Below are 23,168 nucleotides of genomic sequence, written 5' to 3' on the forward strand. Positions count from 1 at the left end.
GGCCCTCTTTTTCTGCACTGCGTAGAACTTTGTGTTTATACATTTGCCTCTCCCTATAACCCACTGCCTCTCTGTTTTACCCTATGACTTGAGGCGTGGCAGAGGAGGGTGGCCCAAAGCATGTTTTTGCACACAATGGTCCCCTTGCCCCTAAGATAATTAATAAGTACAGTGAGAATATCCTTCATCAAAGATCAAATTTAGGATCCATCAATGGGCATAGCTATAGTGGTCTAGCAAGTTCCCAAAATTGCCTTGTAAGAATATAGGTCAGCCCATTGCCCAGGCTTTACAAAAGGGACTTATCAGTGGTTATCTCTCTCTCTCTCTCAGTAAAGCTCTGCACTGACTCCGATTTGTGTTTTATGTAGTGCTGCAATGCGCAGCCGCAACTCACAGCATAGAAGTTTGTACACTCCCACTATGCATACACTTGAATGGAAGCCGGCAGTCTCATTCTTACATCAACCATTTTATTGGGAGCCGGCTGCAATCCGTATGCATTGTGATCTCACTACTGCATGCTGCTATGTGCAGCAAAGCTATAGCACGGCACATCTGCATGATCCATCTCCCATAGTCCTGTCTCATACTCACAGACACATCTGAGCTTATAAAGCCCAATATGGTCATATACTGTAGGTAGCTGCTAATTCTTTACAGCCTTTTGTGATGTAGAGGGTGGGAATTGAGCTCTCAGATTATGACTGGCCCAGAAAGGGACAAGGATCGTGTAAGTGAGAAGATCTCCACTGAAAGTACAGTTTCCTGCATTACATAGTACCTAAGGTACAGTAGGAGCAGGTTGGTCAATTTGTCTGTGTGGCATAATATAACTAAAGGAACTAGTTCATTTATTATATAAATTGTTTAACTTTTATGTGTTTTTGCTCATCAGAATGCTGATTGTTTCAAGTGAGTGTTCTAACCCTAACTGTAGCCCTAACCAACTACTCACACACAGGGCAGGCGACAGGTGGGGGGGTCAAGAGGGACACCTGTGCCGGGCCCCAAGCTTGTGAGGGGCACCAAGGTTCTGTGGGGTTATGGGCTGTAAGCATGGCTACGGCAGTGCAGTGCCTAGCAATGGTTTATAAAGGCACGTGCCTGGACTCCTGTAAGGGTACGTGCCTGGAACCCCCTCCGGTATTAGTGAATATTAATTATGTTTCCTTTGTAACAATAAAAAAAACACGTTCAATATGCAGTGTATTAAAAATGTTCTGCTCAAGGGGGCAGGGTAGTGGGCCCCCAAGATATATCAGTGTACCGGGCCCCGAGATTTCTGTTGCCAGCCCACACAGCTTAACCTAACAGTCTCCTCCTGCAGCCTAATCCTCCCCCAAATGCTAGTCCTAACTGACGCTTACCCCAATTCTTACCTCCTGGATCCATCTGGATCCCCCCACTGCCATGATCCTTACTACATACTCTTGCATGGAGAATAAAATAGAGAACTTTTATGGGGCATAAAATTAACTAGGGGACTATTACTGTATGGGGCATAAAATGAACTAGGACAGTATTAGGGGGTTTTAGGGGGTTTAAACAACCACAATGGAGAGAGCTGTTTCTCCAGCAGCAATGGAGAGGGGCCCCTTCAACATATTTATGGGCCCACGAAGTTCTGGCCACTTCCCTGGTCCAACCCCTTAATTTATCCTGCTACTACTCAATTGGAGACTCTTTACTTTTGTGGCTGTGTGTGGTGTTCTCTGACTGACTTTAATTATATACAGTAGTTTCTTCAAAATAATAAGCAATAGACAACGGTGACACTGCTTCTGTGCCCATTGTATATGTAACTGGACAATAAATTCTGCCAAGCTCATCAACTTACTAGCAACAGGGACAGAGAAAAAGTAGGTTCTGTGTATAAAAAAGGATTAGTTATGTCTGATGAAGAGTAAGGATGTCTATACTTACAGAGATGATGTGTCCTTTCAACCCATGGGCCGAGTCAGCACATTCAATCACAGCACTCAGCTGTGGATAACCAACACCTGTTTTAATCCTGGTTGTACAAACAGATCCTGTGCAAGGAAAGAAATAAAATAGTAATTCATTCAAGTCCCAGGCAGAGTGTAGGCTCTGGTGGGTCTGCATTCAGTGCATTAGCCGCGAACCTCACCGTTTGGGGGAATGGATTCCCCCAGAACGTTGAATACTGTCAGTGGCCGGTGCAGGGGTTAAACGGTGAGGGTCGCTTGTTTTCGGTGATCCTCGCCATTTAACCCCCTCGTCGGCCGCATTGAATACGGCCCTGAGCATCCTGCAGGAGGCACAAGGATAACCCAAATAGCAGTTCTTACTAGGCCTCTGTCATAATGCTTACTGGCTGGTGACAGTAGCCTTTGAGCAGGCAAGGTTCCAAAATCAATTCTCTGGTATGCACATGGAGAAGTTTTGGCTCTAGTGATAACTGGAGCTACAGTATGAAGAAGACCTTCAAGCTATGGACAGAATGGATAATGCTATAATGATAATATATAAAACCATATGGACATTGGACTCAATCAATCTTTAAAATATACTTTCCTACTCTCCAGGAAGTTGTGGGAGACTCACAATTTTTCGGGTAGTTCCCCCGCAACCCCGAAAGAGCAGGCATATCCCCTGCGTCCCATTAACATTCTAGTTATACAGACACGATGGAGAGAAGAATACTGACAATCTCAAGCAGGTGATGGGGTGGGGCTAAAACAATGTGAATTGCTTAATTTGGTATAATATTAGCTCCATCCCCTTCTGGAAGACCCACAAATCAAGGCATTCTGTGTGAGTGGAGGTGGGGCTCGATGAAATCAGAGTCTGTCCAACACCCCCCAAAGCAAAGTGAACACCAGCATCTATTCTCCGGGCATTCGAGAGAAGATACTAAAAATAGGTAAGTATGCTTTATAACTACTTATACACTATTTGGTACTTATGTAGTAACTGGGCTGCCGATTTCTAAATCGGGTCGGATCGGGAGATCGCATCGCATCGCATGCGACCATGCGATTCGATGCGATGCGATGCGATGCGATGACCCGATTTTTCCATAGGAATCAATGTTAAAATGGACTGAGTCCATTTTAACATGGAATTCAATGGGAAAAATGGGTCCTTTTCATACCCCTACTATCCAAGTGGGCATGGAGTTGGATATAAACCTGTGGCGAGCGTAGCGAGCCACCGAGCCCGAAGCGTGGCGAGCGAAGCGAGCCCCGCGAGGGGACGAATACCGTCCCCTCGCGGGGCTCGCTTCGCTCGCCACGCTTCGGGCTCGGTGGCTCGCTACGCTCGCCACAGGTTTATATCCAACTCCATGCCCACTTGGATAGTAGGGGTATGAAAAGGACCCATTTTTCCATAGGAATCATTTTAACATTGATTCCTATGGAAAAATCGGGTCATCGCATCCGATATCGCATCCGATATCGGATGCGATGCGATGCGATATCGCATCGCATCGCATCTGATTGTATGCCTTAACTTAAGGCATACAATCAAAAAATCGGCAGCCCAGATACTACATAAGTACCCACTATTTATACCTTGAATATTACCCATATTACTCGTAATATTAGAACCTTTTGGCAACAATAAGTAACTTGTGATTGTTATATTTTATATCTAAATTGGCTACTATATATATATATATATATATATATATATATATATATATATATATATATATATACACAAATCCTGATGCCCAGCACTCGGCCCCTCCGTGGGGTATCGTGCCCTGTTGCCTTCTGTTTAGGCAAACAGTCCTGTGTGTATAATCCCAAAGAATACAGCGGCACTCAGAGACTTGGAAACGGTGAAAGCAGGTGAAGTTTACTGGTCAACAGTTGCGGGGATTACACCCCTTCGTCAGGACCTGTTCTCCTGAGGGATCTCCTCCCAGACCTGGACTAAAGCATCCGCCAACTCCTGGACAGTCTGTGGTGCAACATGGCGTTGGTGGATGGAGCGAGACTTGATGTGCTCAATTGGATTCAGGTCTGGGGAATGGGTGGGCCAGTCCATAGCATCAATGCCTTTGTCTTGCAGGAACTGCTGACACACTGCAGCATTGTCTTGCATTAGGAGAAACCCAGGGCCAACCGCACCATCATATGGTCTCACAAGGGGTCTGAGCAGGGGCAGGCTGGGCCGGGGGGCAGGGTGCCTTGTGCCCCCCGGGCCGCTTACCCAGCCACTTGCTGTGGGCCGCACACCTCCTCCAGCTCTCCTGCACTGGCCGCGGCTTCCAGAACACGGCCGCGGCCACAGGAAAATGGCCACCGGACCCCTGCACTGAGGACATGTCCTCAGTGCAGGAGGCCGGTGGCCGGTTTCCTGTAGCCGCGGCCGTTTTCTGGAAGCCGTGGCCAGGGCAGGAGAGCTGGAGGAGATGCGCGGCCTGCACCGGACTGGGGCTGCAGGATGCACCGGACTGGGGCTGCAGGATGCACCGGACTGGGGTGTGGGCAGGAGGGGCATGTACTGCGCTCTCCCCCAGCAGCAGCAGATGGAGATGAGAGACAGCAACAATGGTGAGTTGCTGCTGGCAAATTCTGGCACTGTGGGGCATATGTGTTTCTGGCACTGTGGGGCATATGTGTTTCTGGCACTGTGGGGGCATGTGTGTATTTGGCACTGTGGGGGAATATCTGGCATTGTGGGGGCATATGTGTATCTGGCACTGTGGGGGAATATCTGGCACTGTGGGGGCATATGTGTCTCTGGCACTGTGGGAGAATATCTGGCACTGTGGGGGCATATGTGTATCTGGCACTGTGGGGCATATCTGGCACTGTGGGGGCATATCTGGCACTGTGGGGGCATATGTGTCTCTGGCACTGTGGGGGCATTTCTGGCACTGTGGGGGCATATGTGTATCTGGCACTGTGGGGGCATATCTGGCACTGTGGGGGCATATGTGTCTCTGGCACTGTGGGGGAATATCTGGCACTGTGGGGGCATATGTGTATCTGGCACTGTGGGGGCATATCTGGCACTGGCACTGTGGGGGCATTTCTTGCACTGTGGGGGCATATGTGTCTCTGGCACTGTGGGGGCATATGTGTCTCTGGCACTGTGGGGGAATATCTGGCACTGTGGGGGCATATGTGTATCTGGCACTGTGGGGCATATCTGGCACTGCGGGGGCATTTCTGGCACTGTGGGGGCATATGTGTATCTGGCACTGTGGGGGCATATCTGGCACTGTGGGGGCATATGTGTCTCTGGCACTGTGGGGGAATATCTGGCACTGTGGGGGCATATGTGTATCTGGCACTGTGGGGGCATATCTGGCACTGTGGGGGCATATCTGGCACTGGCACTGTGGGGGCATTTCTTGCACTGTGGAGGCATATGTGTCTCTGGCACTGTGGGGGCATATGTGTCTCTGGCACTGTGGGGGAATATCTGGCACTGTGGGGGCATATGTGTCTCTGGCACTGTGGGGGCATATGTGTATCTGGCACTGTGGGGCATATCTGGCACTGCGGGGGCATTTCTGGCACTGTGGGGGCATATGTGTATCTGTCACTGTGGGGGCATATCTGTCACTGTGGGGGCATATGTGTCTCTGGCACTGTGGGGGAATATCTGGCACTGTGGGGGCATATGTGTATCTGGCACTGTGGGGGCATATCTGGCACTGTGGGGGCATATCTGGCACTGGCACTGTGGGGGCATTTCTTGCACTGTGGGGGCATATGTGTCTCTGGCACTGTGGGGGCATATGTGTCTCTGGCACTGTGGGGGAATATCTGGCACTGTGGGGGCATATGTGTCTCTGGCACTGTGGGGGCATATGTGTATTTGGCACTGTGGCGGAATATCTGGCACTGTGGGGGCAAATCTGGCATTGTGGACATCACATTGTGTGGTGCAATGGCGTAATGGGCATTACGGTGTGGGGATCATTGGGTAATTGCCATCACAGTATAGAGTGTAATGGGCATCAAGGTGTGCGGCATAATGTGTAATTAGCATCACAATGTGCAATCTGCAGGTACACAATACAATCATGGTATAGGCCACGCCCCCTTATGATAGGCCACACGCCTAATTTTTCAGCATTCCATCTTCCAGAGAGTTGGGGGGGGGGGGGGGTATGGGCCAGTGCTCTGGACTTGCCCCCTAGGCTAAAAGTTGCCAGCCAGCCCCTTGGTCTGAGGATCTCATCACGGTACCTAATGGCAGTCAGGCTACCTCTGGCGAGCACATGGAGGGCTGTGTGGCCCGCCATAGAAATGCCACCCCACACCATTACTGACCCACTGCCAAACTGGTCATGCTGGAGGATGTTGCAGGCAGCAAAATGTTCTCCTTGGCGTCTCCAGACCAAAACATCAGCCAGAAAGCATAGGAGCTGAGAAGTTGTCTGTGGTCACCACCTGCAGAACAACTCCTTTATTGGGGGTGTCTTGCTAATTGCCCATAATATCCACCTGTTGTCTATTCCATTTGCACAACAGCATGCAAAATTGATTGTCAATCAGTGTTGCTTCCTAAGTGGACAGTTTGATTTAAAGTGTGATTGACTTGGAGTTACATTGTGTTGTTTAAGAGTTCCCTTTATTTTATTTTTATTTTGAGCAGTGTATATTGCCTACAATTAAATATTCTCACCAAGGGGCGCTTATTCTGTCTTCAGTAATATAACCTGTGACAGTGCAGAGGCAAAACTGTCCCCAAAAGTGTCAAAGATTTCCCAGTTCATAAATAGCTGGAACAATATTAGAAACGTGTGTGCATTTGCCATATGAATCACTCACAATTCCAATTGTTAGAGGCCTATGTATTAAAAATAGCAAAAGTCCCCCATTTCTTCCCCCAATTTATATAGCTTATGATAGAACGCTGACCATGCAATACCTGGAACATTGAAGGCCGCATGGGATGTGGCGCACCAGGAAGGGATATTTTGCGCACCAAATCAAAAATTTATGACGACACTTGCGGCGGGATATGATAGTCTGAGTTCGCTGGAGTTGCAGAATGCCGGCCATACTCAGAATTTTTTAAAGTGGCAATCATTTACAAGGCACGCTTTTGCATCCTGCAACTCCGACAAACTCAGACTCTTTTACATCCTGAAATTAGTCTGGGTCTCTGCAATAACAGTTCATGGGGGAGGAGGGTGCAGGGATGCCCTTACCTCCGCCGCCTCACATCGCCGGTATTCGCCAGCTACCACATTCCTAATAATGACATATGCACGAACATACAGATGGAGCCCCACTCTTCCTTGGCCGGTGCTCGCCAGAACGTCTTTTGGCGGCTGCCCACCTCCACTTCAGGGAGATGGGCAGGGTTAGGGGCGGTGCGGGGAGGTGGGGGCAGGCATCGGCGACCGGCGGTGGGGACTCGGGGGGGAGTTCCATTGGACCGGGGCTCGCGAGCATCTCGTGCACACGCGCCCCCTTCCGACAGCTGGCCCATCTGTATGTGATTATTAATGCAAAGGACAGCTCTTGTGATAAGAGCTCATTCGATGGTCGCCGACTATCAAATGATTTCTCTCCCCTTAAGAAATTAAAGTCAATCTAAACTGATGTGCATGAGCTGACACCCCACCATCGGAACGGGGACTAATTTGGCCCCTTCCGAGGCTTACTGAATTACCCCCTAAATGTGGTAACTTCACTTACAGTATATGAACGAACTGGAGAAATAAGGTTCCCTCTGCTGAATAACGTCTATTTTATAGAACATCTATTAAAAAATTTACTAAAAAAATGTATATGAAAGAAATATATTTTCACTTGAATTAAAAATGAATCCATGAAAATAAATGATTATTTGATAACTTGCCTGGTCCAATTCCAACTTTTATGATGTCAGCTCCTGAAAGAATTAGTTCTTCCACCATTTCCCCTGTTACCACATTGCCAGCCTAGAAAAGTGCAATGATATGTATCAAAGTATATATTAGCACAATAACTTGGGTCATATACTATAGTAGTAAACATAAATATTGCTCTTTTATTTCACATTTCATCAGTTCATAGAAGTACATAAGTGGATGTGCATCAAATGCTTGGCAAAATCTGATCAGTAATGCAGCTGAGATGCATTTTGCTCAGATCATGCAGCATATAAAAATTATTGTATGATGCATGATAAGCTTGTTAAAGTGCATCAAAATCAACACTAGAAGCTAAAAGCAATGAATTTCAATGTACAGTATTATGTTAGATCTGTTAAGGAAATAAACCGTTTGACCATCACATAGGGCAGTATTCAATGAGAAAAGTTCTCCGTGTTTTGTGGAGAATTTGTGCTTTGTTCGCCTTGGATGGAGCATTTTGCTCTCCAAAAGCGAGCAACCCTATTCAATGTGAAATATTCTCCGTCTTTTTAAGTGATTTTCTCCGTCTCTCTCCGTGTAGCAATTCTCCATCTTTTGATGGAGAGCTGGAATGTGAACTTTTGAACGTAAAGGGTTTTTTTTTAAATTTTGGTGTCAAAAAATCAGGTTTTTTTTCCTGTGAAGGGGCATGTTATTTTTATTCATGTGCTTATAGCACATGAATATATATTTAATTTAAAAAAAAAAATTTTTTACATTTTTTTTTTATTTTTTTTTTACACAGTGCAGCCAGCAGGGGGCCCGAGCGCTCGAGCCGCTCATTAGATATTCATATATTCACTGCACCCGAACGTAACTATGCACGAACGGTGCAGTGAATACTGGGTCCCCCGCTGGCTATAGGGGGGTGCAGCCTGGGTCCTGGAGAGCCCCCCTCCCCTCCACAGTCCTCTGGAGCAGCCAGGGAGACTTAAATCTCTCTGGCTGCTTCTGGCTCCCTGAAAGCTCCCTGCTCCCTGCAGGGGTTAAGACTCGCCGCGAGTGGTGGCGAGTCTTAACCACATTTAATAGAGGGAGCAGGAGTGGCAGCGAGCCCTCCGGAACACGGAGAGTGCATGGAGAGCGAAATAAAACGCTCTCCATGCACGGAGAACTTGTTCATTGAATACTGCCCATAGCCATACATATGTCGGCAATGTTTGCTGCAGATCATGACTGTATATTACTGCATGATCATTTCAGCGTGCTTAATGGAATTTATTGTCCCACATAATTTGGAAGCCAGTACAATTAGGGATGAGCGCTGGGGCCGAAAATTTGGATTTGTAGCCCAGATTTGAGTTGAGAAGGAAAAATTGATGCTCATAGCCTACAGATGGAGCGAATCTCATCTTTGCAGGGGCTGGCGATTCTATCGTCAGCTGCCAGCCATCGCCAGGGGGCGCTCGTGCATGAGAATCTTGCGCACCCATTGCGTCGCAGTACCCCGCCACCATCTGCCACCTCTCCCGCTGCCATCAATGGTCCCCACTGCTGCCCCGAACCCACCCAACCCTACCCGACTCCCTGAAGCAGAGACTGGCAGGGTCCCTATTCTCCAATAGGACTCAAGGCGCTTAACAAATAAAGTCAGAGATGCGTTAGAACTCAGTATAGTGATACTGCATTTTGTTTTGACTTTGTTTTATATATTCTACTTTTTTCAGTTTACACAACAGGTCAGCTTTTTCAATTATTCAGTATCTTTCCTATATGCATATGCAATAACCAATTTATATCATAGGCATGGGCAGCACATTTAATTGGGGATGCACCGTCGGCCGGGTGTGTCTAGCACCACCTATTAGGCATGTCTAGCATTGCTGATTGGAGACTCCCAGCTCGCTGTGTCGTCTCTCAGCCCCACCAACATCTCCTCCCTGCATCTCTCACATCCCCCTCAGTCTGTTTTTTTTCAGTCTGCCTCCCTTCATTCTGTGTCTCTCACACTGTAAAGTCTCTCAGCAACCCTCTTCCCTCACTCTGTGCCTCTCAGCTTTGTAATCTCAATATGTAAAATGAAACAGTTAATACTGATTAGAAGAAAGACATGATGCCACAGAACATTAATATACATAAATAATTCAATAAGTTCATAGTACAGTATCTCAGTTATTTAACTGTAAATGTCCCAAGATTGGTTAGGATTGCGCTATGCTCTACCTCCCCACAATCAAGAAATCAGGTACATGAACCTGTAGATTAAATTGGTACAAGAAAAACCTGTGAATGTTTACTTGCGATTGGTTCCTTTTTTGTTAATACTTTTCAAGATATGATGCAGTCATTTGATATACTTTAGCTAGTAATAATTACAACTGTGTGGTCTGAACTGAAATAAGTTACTTTCAGGCTACAGGAGCTTTATCCGCCAAGACCTGTCCGGTCAGGCTACAGGAGCTGTGGCACCCGCGAACTGTCCAGTCAGGGATGCTGGGCGGACAAGTTGTAAAGCCTTTGCTGGAGAATTGGCAGCAGCGGGAAACATGGATCATCAAACGGGAGGGAGGGCTCAGTTCTTAATGAAGTACAATAATAGCAGGAGATAAACTGGCTTGACGCATTTCTCCATCTATGGTGTTTTAAACCACCTTGCGCTGCTAGTACACCAATTAAAAGCTAATAATACCACTGGATAGAATGACACTGGACACACTGCTAGAAATGTACAAATAACTTTTTATATAGGAAAAACAAAATAAAACAATTCATACATGTAAATTAATAGCATAAATGCATACAATACAATAAAATACCTAAATGGCCATTAGGTTTACGTTAGCAAGCTGTGGAGTACTCCGTGATGGGTTAGTAATAACAGTCACTGGGGGTAGCCAGAATGATGAGGAAATGAAAGGGGAAAAAATAATGCGTATGGATAAATAGCAAAGTTAGTGGATGAATGCACAGCACATGCGGGGTTAATAAAGCCGATGAATCTGAGCCCAGAATGAGGCACTGTAATTAGTGGATGTTATCTCACCCTCCGTTCGTTGGTAGTGGGAGGCGTCGGGGAGCTCCAGTTGGTATCAGCTCGTACCCGGAAGATGATGCTGCTGGCGGGGAGCTTGAAGTGGGGAAGCTCTACCCGCTGTGTGCTGGGTCTGATGATTTTAGACCAGCTGGTTGGAAGTAGCCAGGAGAAGTAACGGCAGGATGGAATAGCTGGGTAGCGGGAGGGACGCTCGACCGCTAGGTGTGGAAAGAGTAGCTGCTGCCAGATGACGGTGGCTTGTGGGCTGAAGACCGCGGCAGACCAGCTGGAGGTAGTGACAAAAAAGCAGGGGAATCACGGAGGCTTGCTGACGCAACCGGATATGACGTCGACGCGTTTCGTCTCTATGGCAACGGAGACTTTTTCAAGACGGATGTTAAGCAGGCTCTACACAAACCTATTTAAAGGCTGTATGGCAATCATTAGCCAATCAGATCATAAGGGTAATCAACATATAATTAAAACAATTCTAAAAGCTCGTGTGTCCAGTGAAATGGCTCATTACATCATTTAAACAGTAATGCATTATTTTCTTCATTTTAGCAAATCTTTTCTATCAATTTTGATAGAATTCGGTCTTCATGTAGTGAACAATCTGGTGGTTTTATATCATTCAAATAATTATATTTTGCATATTTGGTGTTGTAACTTCATTTAAAGGGGTATACACACCCGCGATAGAGTGGAGAGAGATAGGGTACAATAAATTGAGGGTAATTTAATATAGATATCTAGAATTTTTATACATATGTGTATATATGTAACACATATGTATATTGAGGTGGTGAAAATAGAAAACATTATTGAAATAAATAAATATAGCTAGAAAAATAAATATATGAAACTAAAAATAGAGGATAATGGTAAAAAATATATATATAAACAATATATATATAAAAAAAAAAAAAATACACATATAAATGAAATTCTATAAATGTAAAGAATTCTTATGTGTATATATATAGAAACATAGGAGACTAATAAAGAAATGGTTGAGAATAATGTATATATTAAAAAGTTAATTATAAAAATAATAATAAAAAAACTCAATATAAGCTGAATAAATATATAATATATTTCATAACATTATATTACATAGTGGGTATAATCATCATTGATGGAACCTAATGCAGTTGGGGTAACTATCTGGGATCCTTAGGATTTTGAGATCCGTGGGGGTCAGGGGGAATTTCATCTGCAAACCCGTGGTGTCATGGAGAGAATAATCTCTAACCAAGCACCCTGGGTAGATGTCCTTCGCCCTGATCCGCACGGGGTCAAAAATCAAAAAGAAAAGTTCAGAAATTTTTATAGAGATTTTTGAATAACATTATAAGACCCTCGAGGGGAAAAAGAACAAGAGGAATGAATAATTAAAATGATCAGGTACAGAGAGGGTTCTAGTCCATACATGTTAGATCTAGTGCTTCGTTAAGGCCCTGTGGACTGAGTGTATCTAGTTTAAAGATCCAGGAGGTTTCGGCTAAGCATAACTTTCTAAAACGGTCTCCTCCTCTTTTAGTGTTTGGAATAAATTCAATAGCTGTAACTGTTAGTCCACTGGGGTCACTCTGATGATGCTGAGAAAAATGACGAGGAATGCTATGATTCACATAGTTCTTTAAAATATTTGTTCTGTGTTCCCTGAACCTTGTTTTAATACTCCGTGTTGTCCTCCCCACATATTGTAATTTACAAGGACACTCAAGAAGATATACACAGTGGGTTGTGTCACAATTAGTAAATTGTTTCAAAGTAAAGGTTTTTTTATTGTGTGATGATGTTATATTTTTTACTTTATTTCTCATATGTTTGCATGTTAAGCAGATATTTTTGTGGCATCTGTAATTGCCGGGGGGTTTATTGGGAATCCAGGATTGATTTGGAGTTACCATTGGGGCGGGTAGCAAACTAGGTGCTATCTGATCTTTTATGTTTCTATTCCTCCTAAACACAATTTTTGTTTTTTCTTCTAGATTTCCTTGTAAAATTTTGTCATAATTCAGAATCTCTAGATTCTTACGTAATATCTTTTTGATGTTATGTGATTCTCTGTTGAATTTTGAGATAAATATTAGTGATTGGGAGTCATTCTCCATAAATTTATTTTTGTTTTTATTTTTATTCTCAAGTAGACTTTCTCTATTAACTTTAGCTACAGATTGAGATGCTTCCGTTAAGAGTTTATCAGGGTAACCTCTTCTTTTAAAGTGGCCAAGCATTGATTCCGATTGAGTTTGGAAATCTGAATTTTTTGTACAATTGCGACGAAGTCGCAATAGTTGATTTTTGGGGATATTCCGAATCCACGGTCTATAGTGTCCACTATTAAAGTGGAGATAGTTATTTGTCCCCACCGGTTTGAGGTAGTTGGTGGAAATCAGAAGACCTTCGTGAACTGAGAACGCAATATCCAGGAAGTTAATGGATGTGTGACTAAAGGTATGAGTAAAAGTAAGATTATAAGTGTTGTGATTAAGGTAATTGACAAATTCAAGAGCTGTTTCGTGACCCCCTCTCCATATAATGAAGAGGTCATCAATGAAACGGCCATAGAGGACCAGATTCTCTCTATATGGGCCGCCCCATATAAGTTGTTCTTCCAGGCGGCCCATATAGAGGTTGGCAAAACTAGGTGCAAATCTGGTCCCCATGGCCGTTCCAAGTGACTGAAGGTAGTGGTGGTCTTCAAAAATAAAATGATTATGTGTGAGAATAAATAAAATGGAATCTAAGATAAACTGTTTTCTGGGTGAAGAGATGGTGAAATCCTGGTCCAAATAGTGATTAATAGCCTTAATACCCTCAGTGTGTGGAATGTTAGTGTAGAGTGCCTGGACATCCAGTGTGAGAAAAGCCCAACCTTCAGTCCAGGACAGCTCGTGAGTTAAATTTAGAATATGGGTAGTGTCTTTAATGTGCGAGGGGAGTGAAGTGACGAATTTTTGAAGGTGAGAATCTACAAAATGTGACAAATTAGATGTGAGGGACCCCATACCTGAAATAATGGGTCTACCAGGGGGTGCAGTGAGGTGTTTGTGGATTTTGGGTAAAAAGTAAAAGGTGGGGGTGATGGGGTGGTGAGGAAATAAAAATTGTGATTCCTCCCTGGATATTGCGTTCTGTAGCTCAGCTCTTTCGAGTAGATCTTTAAATTGGGACTGGTATAAGGGGGTGGGGTTGGACTGGAGTAATGTGTAGTAATGTTGGTCGTTAAGTTGTCTTAAAGCCTCTGCAACATAGGCTTCACGGTCCATTATCACAACCCCACCCCCCTTATCAGCCTGTTTAACTACCAGTGATAAATCTTTTTTCAAGGAACTCAATGCTTGGCGTTCAGATTTACTTAGATTATCTTTTCCTGATAAATAGGGTTTATTATTTTTTCTTTTTTGGGTTTTAGAACATAATCGTTTAAAGTCATCTAAGGTTTTATTATAGAAAATGGTTATTGCAGGGCTTTTGTGTTCTAGGGGGAAGAAGTTAGATTTCTTTTTGAAGCGGGGTACGGGTTGGGAATCTGTTATCGTATTGATGTTGAAAGTTTCTACTTCCTCTGGGTGACTTTCACTCAGAAGAGATTCTAGAGTAAGGAGGGATGGTAGATCGTCATCATCCAGAATCACAGGTACAGCATCTGCATCTGTGTTTATGGATTTAAGTGCTTTCATTGAAAAATAACGTTTTCTACAAAGGTCCCTGGTGAACCGGTTTAGGTCCACAAATAAATCAAAAATGTTGGGATCTTGTTGTGGGGCAAAATTAAGTCCTTTGCATAATAGGGATTTTTGGGCTTCACTAAGGTCCTGTTTGCTCAAATTAAAAAGTCCCGATGTATCTAATTTAGTCGCGGTTTTCTGGGATCTCTTTCGACCTCCTCTTCCGCCCCTCCTTCTCGAGAGCGTTTTGGTGTGTGATTGGTTAGGACTTCGTACGGATTGTAATCCTTCCAAGTCCCTAATTGAAAAACCTGGTCTTTTTTGTTTTTGTAATTATGGGTAGACTCCGCTGGCTGTTGATATGGTGGTCTATTTTCTTTTATATGAATATTTTGTCTGGGTTCTGTGTAATTATGACTTGATCTCTCTCTATACGAATTGTATCTCTCTCTACCCCTTGAATAGGATGATGGGGCGGCCCATATAGAGAGAATCTGGTCCTCTATGGCCGTTTCATTGATGACCTCTTCATTATATGGAGAGGGGGTCACGAAACAGCTCTTGAATTTGTCAATTACCTTAATCACAACACTTATAATCTTACTTTTACTCATACCTTTAGTCACACATCCATTAACTTCCTGGATATTGCGTTCTCAGTTCACGAAGGTCTTCTGATTTCCACCAACTACCTCAAACCGGTGGGGACAAATAACTATCTCCACTTTAATAGTGGACACTATAGACCGTGGATTCGGAATATCCCCAAAAATCAACTATTGCGACTTCGTCGCAATTGTACAAAAAATTCAGATTTCCAAACTCAATCGGAATCAATGCTTGGCCACTTTAAAAGAAGAGGTTACCCTGATAAACTCTTAACGGAAGCATCTCAATCTGTAGCTAAAGTTAATAGAGAAAGTCTACTTGAGAATAAAAATAAAAACAAAAATAAATTTATGGAGAATGACTCCCAATCACTAATATTTATCTCAAAATTCAACAGAGAATCACATAACATCAAAAAGATATTACGTAAGAATCTAGAGATTCTGAATTATGACAAAATTTTACAAGGAAATCTAGAAGAAAAAACAAAAATTGTGTTTAGGAGGAATAGAAACATAAAAGATCAGATAGCACCTAGTTTGCTACCCGCCCCAATGGTAACTCCAAATCAATCCTGGATTCCCAATAAACCCCCCGGCAATTACAGATGCCACAAAAATATCTGCTTAACATGCAAACATATGAGAAATAAAGTAAAAAATATAACATCATCACACAATAAAAAAACCTTTACTTTGAAACAATTTACTAATTGTGACACAACCCACTGTGTATATCTTCTTGAGTGTCCTTGTAAATTACAATATGTGGGGAGGACAACACGGAGTATTAAAACAAGGTTCAGGGAACACAGAACAAATATTTTAAAGAACTATGTGAATCATAGCATTCCTCGTCATTTTTCTCAGCATCATCAGAGTGACCCCAGTGGACTAACAGTTACAGCTATTGAATTTATTCCAAACACTAAAAGAGGAGGAGACCGTTTTAGAAAGTTATGCTTAGCCGAAACCTCCTGGATCTTTAAACTAGATACACTCAGTCCACAGGGCCTTAACGAAGCACTAGATCTAACATGTATGGACTAGAACCCTCTCTGTACCTGATCATTTTAATTATTCATTCCTCTTGTTCTTTTTCCCCTCGAGGGTCTTATAATGTTATTCAAAAATCTCTATAAAAATTTCTGAACTTTTCTTTTTGATTTTTGACCCCGTGCGGATCAGGGCGAAGGACATCTACCCAGGGTGCTTGGTTAGAGATTATTCTCTCCATGACACCACGGGTTTGCAGATGAAATTCCCCCTGACCCCCACGGATCTCAAAATCCTAAGGATCCCAGATAGTTACCCCAACTGCATTAGGTTCCATCAATGATGATTATACCCACTATGTAATATAATGTTATGAAATATATTATATATTTATTCAGCTTATATTGAGTTTTTTTATTATTATTTTTATAATTAACTTTTTAATATATACATTATTCTCAACCATTTCTTTATTAGTCTCCTATGTTTCTATATATATACACATAAGAATTCTTTACATTTATAGAATTTCATTTATATGTGTATTTTTTTTTTTTTTATATATATATTGTTTATATATATATTTTTTACCATTATCCTCTATTTTTAGTTTCATATATTTATTTTTCTAGCTATATTTATTTATTTCAATAATGTTTTCTATTTTCACCACCTCAATATACATATGTGTTACATATATACACATATGTATAAAAATTCTAGATATCTATATTAAATTACCCTCAATTTATTGTACCCTATCTCTCTCCACTCTATCGCGGGTGTGTATACCCCTTTAAATGAAGTTACAACACCAAATATGCAAAATATAATTATTTGAATGATATAAAACCACCAGATTGTTCACTACATGAAGACCGAATTCTATCAAAATTGATAGAAAAGATTTGCTAAAATGAAGAAAATAATGCATTACTGTTTAAATGATGTAATGAGCCATTTCACTGGACACACGAGCTTTTAGAATTGTTTTAATTATATGTTGATTACCCTTATGATCTGATTGGCTAATGATTGCCATACAGCCTTTAAATAGGTTTGTGTAGAGCCTGCTTAACATCCGTCTTGAAAAAGTCTCCGTTGCCATAGAGACGAAACGCGTCGACGTCATATCCGGTTGCGTCAGCAAGCCTCCGTGATTCCCCTGCTTTTTTGTCACTACCTCCAGCTGGTCTGCCGCGGTCTTCAGCCCACAAGCCACCGTCATCTGGCAGCAGCTACTCTTTCCACACCTAGCGGTCGAGCGTCCCTCCCGCTACCCAGCTATTCCATCCTGCCGTTACTTCTCCTGGCTACTTCCAACCAGCTGGTCTAAAATCATCAGACCCAGCACACAGCGGGTAGAGCTTCCCCACTTCAAGCTCCCCGCCAGCAGCATCATCTTCCGGGTACGAGCTGATACCAACTGGAGCTCCCCGACGCCTCCCACTACCAACGAACGGAGGGTGAGATAACATCCACTAATTACAGTGCCTCATTCTGGGCTCAGATTCATCGGCTTTATTAACCCCGCATGTGCTGTGCATTCATCCACTAACTTTGCTATTTATCCATACGCATTATTTTTTCCCCTTTCATTTCCTCATCATTCTGGCTACCCCCAGTGACTGTTATTACTAACCCATCACGGAGTACTCCACAGCTTGCTAACGTAAACCTAATGGCCATTTAGGTATTTTATTGTATTGTATGCATTTATGCTATTAATTTACATGTATGAATTGTTTTATTTTGTTTTTCCTATATAAAAAGTTATTTGTACATTTCTAGCAGTGTGTCCAGTGTCATTCTATCCAGTGGTATTATTAGCTTTTAATTGGTGTACTAGCAGCGCAAGGTGGTTTAAAACACCATAGTCTTCTTTCCTCTTCTTTGTGAATTGTTGCTTATTCACAGAAACCACATGCAGCAGCAGTAACCTCCCAATTGATTCCATATATTCTTCTATATTAATTATTTTTATAACAGCGCCAGAGACACAGTGCAATTTGTGGCGATTTCGTTCCCCACACCTTGCACACACCTCCCCTTTGTTTCCTACTTGTTGCTAAATCGTTTCTGTGCAGCTGATTTATTTAGACTCATTGGTAGTCCATTATACCACTGGACAGAATGAATGACTTCAAATGTTACAATGACCGCAAATCTAGAAGAGAATGCTATTTATCCTCATTCAATGTGAACTCAAGGAGCGATGAGCAGCTGCCAGGCCCAAATCCAAATATGAATAAATTATTTTTGAACTTGGAAGATCTTTTAAAGGATGAAATGAGAAACTGGTGGGACAGTGTCTCACTTCAGAAGTACCTAGATGCCAAAATCATCCCAAGGGGATTAAGGATTTTTAAACATTTATCCATAAATGATCACCCCGAATTATTAAACAAATGGAATGAGACCTTAGACAGCTGCTCATACGCTCTGATGAGAACCCTCATACAATATAGAGAGGAAATGGTCACCAAAACCATAACTAAAATCGATAAATTGAAGGATGAGTTGCTACCATTTAAAGACAACCCATCATTCAAAGAGAGAGACGAACAGGTGAATAATAGAGTGGAGCGCTTCGAAAAGGAGCTATTAATAAATAAAAAACGCAAATGGGATAGGGACCATAATGACTACCAAAAAGGTATAGTAAGAACTTACCATAAAACCAATACTAACATGAACCCTAATCCTAATAGAGAGATCCCCTCAATATATACACAAAGACCCCCGTACCATCAAAGAAAATCATCCTATTCAAGGGGTAGAGAGAGATACAATTCGTATAGAGAGAGATCAAGTCATAATTACACAGAACCCAGACAAAATATTCATATAAAAGAAAATAGACCACCATATCAACAGCCAGCGGAGTCTACCCATAATTACAAAAACAAAAAAGACCAGGTTTTTCAATTAGGGACTTGGAAGGATTACAATCCGTACGAAGTCCTAACCAATCACACACCAAAACGCTCTCGAGAAGGAGGGGCGGAAGAGGAGGTCGAAAGAGATCCCAGAAAACCGCGACTAAATTAGATACATCGGGACTTTTTAATTTGAGCAAACAGGACCTTAGTGAAGCCCAAAAATCCCTATTATGCAAAGGACTTAATTTTGCCCCACAACAAGATCCCAACATTTTTGATTTATTTGTGGACCTAAACCGGTTCACCAGGGACCTTTGTAGAAAACGTTATTTTTCAATGAAAGCACTTAAATCCATAAACACAGATGCAGATGCTGTACCTGTGATTCTGGATGATGACGATCTACCATCCCTCCTTACTCTAGAATCTCTTCTGAGTGAAAGTCACCCAGAGGAAGTAGAAACTTTCAACATCAATACGATAACAGATTCCCAACCCGTACCCCGCTTCAAAAAGAAATCTAACTTCTTCCCCCTAGAACACAAAAGCCCTGCAATAACCATTTTCTATAATAAAACCTTAGATGACTTTAAACGATTATGTTCTAAAACCCAAAAAAGAAAAAATAATAAACCCTATTTATCAGGAAAAGATAATCTAAGTAAATCTGAACGCCAAGCATTGAGTTCCTTGAAAAAAGATTTATCACTGGTAGTTAAACAGGCTGATAAGGGGGGTGGGGTTGTGATAATGGACCGTGAAGCCTATGTTGCAGAGGCTTTAAGACAACTTAACGACCAACATTACTACACATTACTCCAGTCCAACCCCACCCCCTTATACCAGTCCCAATTTAAAGATCTACTCGAAAGAGCTGAGCTACAGAACGCAATATCCAGGGAGGAATCACAATTTTTATTTCCTCACCACCCCATCACCCCCACCTTTTACTTTTTACCCAAAATCCACAAACACCTCACTGCACCCCCTGGTAGACCCATTATTTCAGGTATGGGGTCCCTCACATCTAATTTGTCACATTTTGTAGATTCTCACCTTCAAAAATTCGTCACTTCACTCCCCTCGCACATTAAAGACACTACCCATATTCTAAATTTAACTCACGAGCTGTCCTGGACTGAAGGTTGGGCTTTTCTCACACTGGATGTCCAGGCACTCTACACTAACATTCCACACACTGAGGGTATTAAGGCTATTAATCACTATTTGGACCAGGATTTCACCATCTCTTCACCCAGAAAACAGTTTATCTTAGATTCCATTTTATTTATTCTCACACATAATCATTTTATTTTTGAAGACCACCACTACCTTCAGTCACTTGGAACGGCCATGGGGACCAGATTTGCACCTAGTTTTGCCAACCTCTATATGGGCCGCCTGGAAGAACAACTTATATGGGGCGGCCCATATAGAGAGAATCTGGTCCTCTATGGCCGTTTCATTGATGACCTCTTCATTATATGGAGAGGGGGTCACGAAACAGCTCTTGAATTTGTCAATTACCTTAATCACAACACTTATAATCTTACTTTTACTCATACCTTTAGTCACACATCCATTAACTTCCTGGATATTGCGTTCTCAGTTCACGAAGGTCTTCTGATTTCCACCAACTACCTCAAACCGGTGGGGACAAATAACTATCTCCACTTTAATAGTGGACACTATAGACCGTGGATTCGGAATATCCCCAAAAATCAACTATTGCGACTTCGTCGCAATTGTACAAAAAATTCAGATTTCCAAACTCAATCGGAATCAATGCTTGGCCACTTTAAAAGAAGAGGTTACCCTGATAAACTCTTAACGGAAGCATCTCAATCTGTAGCTAAAGTTAATAGAGAAAGTCTACTTGAGAATAAAAATAAAAACAAAAATAAATTTATGGAGAATGACTCCCAATCACTAATATTTATCTCAAAATTCAACAGAGAATCACATAACATCAAAAAGATATTACGTAAGAATCTAGAGATTCTGAATTATGACAAAATTTTACAAGGAAATCTAGAAGAAAAAACAAAAATTGTGTTTAGGAGGAATAGAAACATAAAAGATCAGATAGCACCTAGTTTGCTACCCGCCCCAATGGTAACTCCAAATCAATCCTGGATTCCCAATAAACCCCCCGGCAATTACAGATGCCACAAAAATATCTGCTTAACATGCAAACATATGAGAAATAAAGTAAAAAATATAACATCATCACACAATAAAAAAACCTTTACTTTGAAACAATTTACTAATTGTGACACAACCCACTGTGTATATCTTCTTGAGTGTCCTTGTAAATTACAATATGTGGGGAGGACAACACGGAGTATTAAAACAAGGTTCAGGGAACACAGAACAAATATTTTAAAGAACTATGTGAATCATAGCATTCCTCGTCATTTTTCTCAGCATCATCAGAGTGACCCCAGTGGACTAACAGTTACAGCTATTGAATTTATTCCAAACACTAAAAGAGGAGGAGACCGTTTTAGAAAGTTATGCTTAGCCGAAACCTCCTGGATCTTTAAACTAGATACACTCAGTCCACAGGGCCTTAACGAAGCACTAGATCTAACATGTATGGACTAGAACCCTCTCTGTACCTGATCATTTTAATTATTCATTCCTCTTGTTCTTTTTCCCCTCGAGGGTCTTATAATGTTATTCAAAAATCTCTATAAAAATTTCTGAACTTTTCTTTTTGATTTTTGACCCCGTGCGGATCAGGGCGAAGGACATCTACCCAGGGTGCTTGGTTAGAGATTATTCTCTCCATGACACCACGGGTTTGCAGATGAAATTCCCCCTGACCCCCACGGATCTCAAAATCCTAAGGATCCCAGATAGTTACCCCAACTGCATTAGGTTCCATCAATGATGATTATACCCACTATGTAATATAATGTTATGAAATATATTATATATTTATTCAGCTTATATTGAGTTTTTTTATTATTATTTTTATAATTAACTTTTTAATATATACATTATTCTCAACCATTTCTTTATTAGTCTCCTATGTTTCTATATATATACACATAAGAATTCTTTACATTTATAGAATTTCATTTATATGTGTATTTTTTTTTTTTTTATATATATATTGTTTATATATATATTTTTTACCATTATCCTCTATTTTTAGTTTCATATATTTATTTTTCTAGCTATATTTATTTATTTCAATAATGTTTTCTATTTTCACCACCTCAATATACATATGTGTTACATATATACACATATGTATAAAAATTCTAGATATCTATATTAAATTACCCTCAATTTATTGTACCCTATCTCTCTCCACTCTATCGCGGGTGTGTATACCCCTTTAAATGAAGTTACAACACCAAATATGCAAAATATAATTATTTGAATGATATAAAACCACCAGATTGTTCACTACATGAAGACCGAATTCTATCAAAATTGATAGAAAAGATTTGCTAAAATGAAGAAAATAATGCATTACTGTTTAAATGATGTAATGAGCCATTTCACTGGACACACGAGCTTTTAGAATTGTTTTAATTATATGTTGATTACCCTTATGATCTGATTGGCTAATGATTGCCATACAGCCTTTAAATAGGTTTGTGTAGAGCCTGCTTAACATCCGTCTTGAAAAAGTCTCCGTTGCCATAGAGACGAAACGCGTCGACGTCATATCCGGTTGCGTCAGCAAGCCTCCGTGATTCCCCTGCTTTTTTGTCACTACCTCCAGCTGGTCTGCCGCGGTCTTCAGCCCACAAGCCACCGTCATCTGGCAGCAGCTACTCTTTCCACACCTAGCGGTCGAGCGTCCCTCCCGCTACCCAGCTATTCCATCCTGCCGTTACTTCTCCTGGCTACTTCCAACCAGCTGGTCTAAAATCATCAGACCCAGCACACAGCGGGTAGAGCTTCCCCACTTCAAGCTCCCCGCCAGCAGCATCATCTTCCGGGTACGAGCTGATACCAACTGGAGCTCCCCGACGCCTCCCACTACCAACGAACGGAGGGTGAGATAACATCCACTAATTACAGTGCCTCATTCTGGGCTCAGATTCATCGGCTTTATTAACCCCGCATGTGCTGTGCATTCATCCACTAACTTTGCTATTTATCCATACGCATTATTTTTTCCCCTTTCATTTCCTCATCATTCTGGCTACCCCCAGTGACTGTTAT

General features: G+C 42.0%; 1 protein-coding gene across 2 annotated transcripts in view; it reads right to left on the reverse strand.

The window, feature by feature from the left end:
- Positions 1 to 23,168, reverse strand: part of GMPR (guanosine monophosphate reductase) — an 82,361-nt gene that overhangs the window by 26,079 nt on the left and 33,114 nt on the right. For both annotated transcript variants that reach the window (XM_083187881.1, XM_083187880.1), the window contains 2 exons: positions 7,804 to 7,885; positions 1,927 to 2,033 (listed from right to left, as the gene is read on the reverse strand). In XM_083187881.1, coding sequence (XP_083044007.1) covers positions 1,927 to 2,033; positions 7,804 to 7,885 — 189 coding nt within the window. The remainder of the gene's footprint in view (positions 1 to 1,926; positions 2,034 to 7,803; positions 7,886 to 23,168) is intronic.

This window comes from Crinia signifera, chromosome 5 (genome assembly GCF_055691185.1).
Source record: "Crinia signifera chromosome 5, ASM5569118v1, whole genome shotgun sequence".
Classification (NCBI taxonomy): domain Eukaryota; kingdom Metazoa; phylum Chordata; class Amphibia; order Anura; family Myobatrachidae; genus Crinia; species Crinia signifera.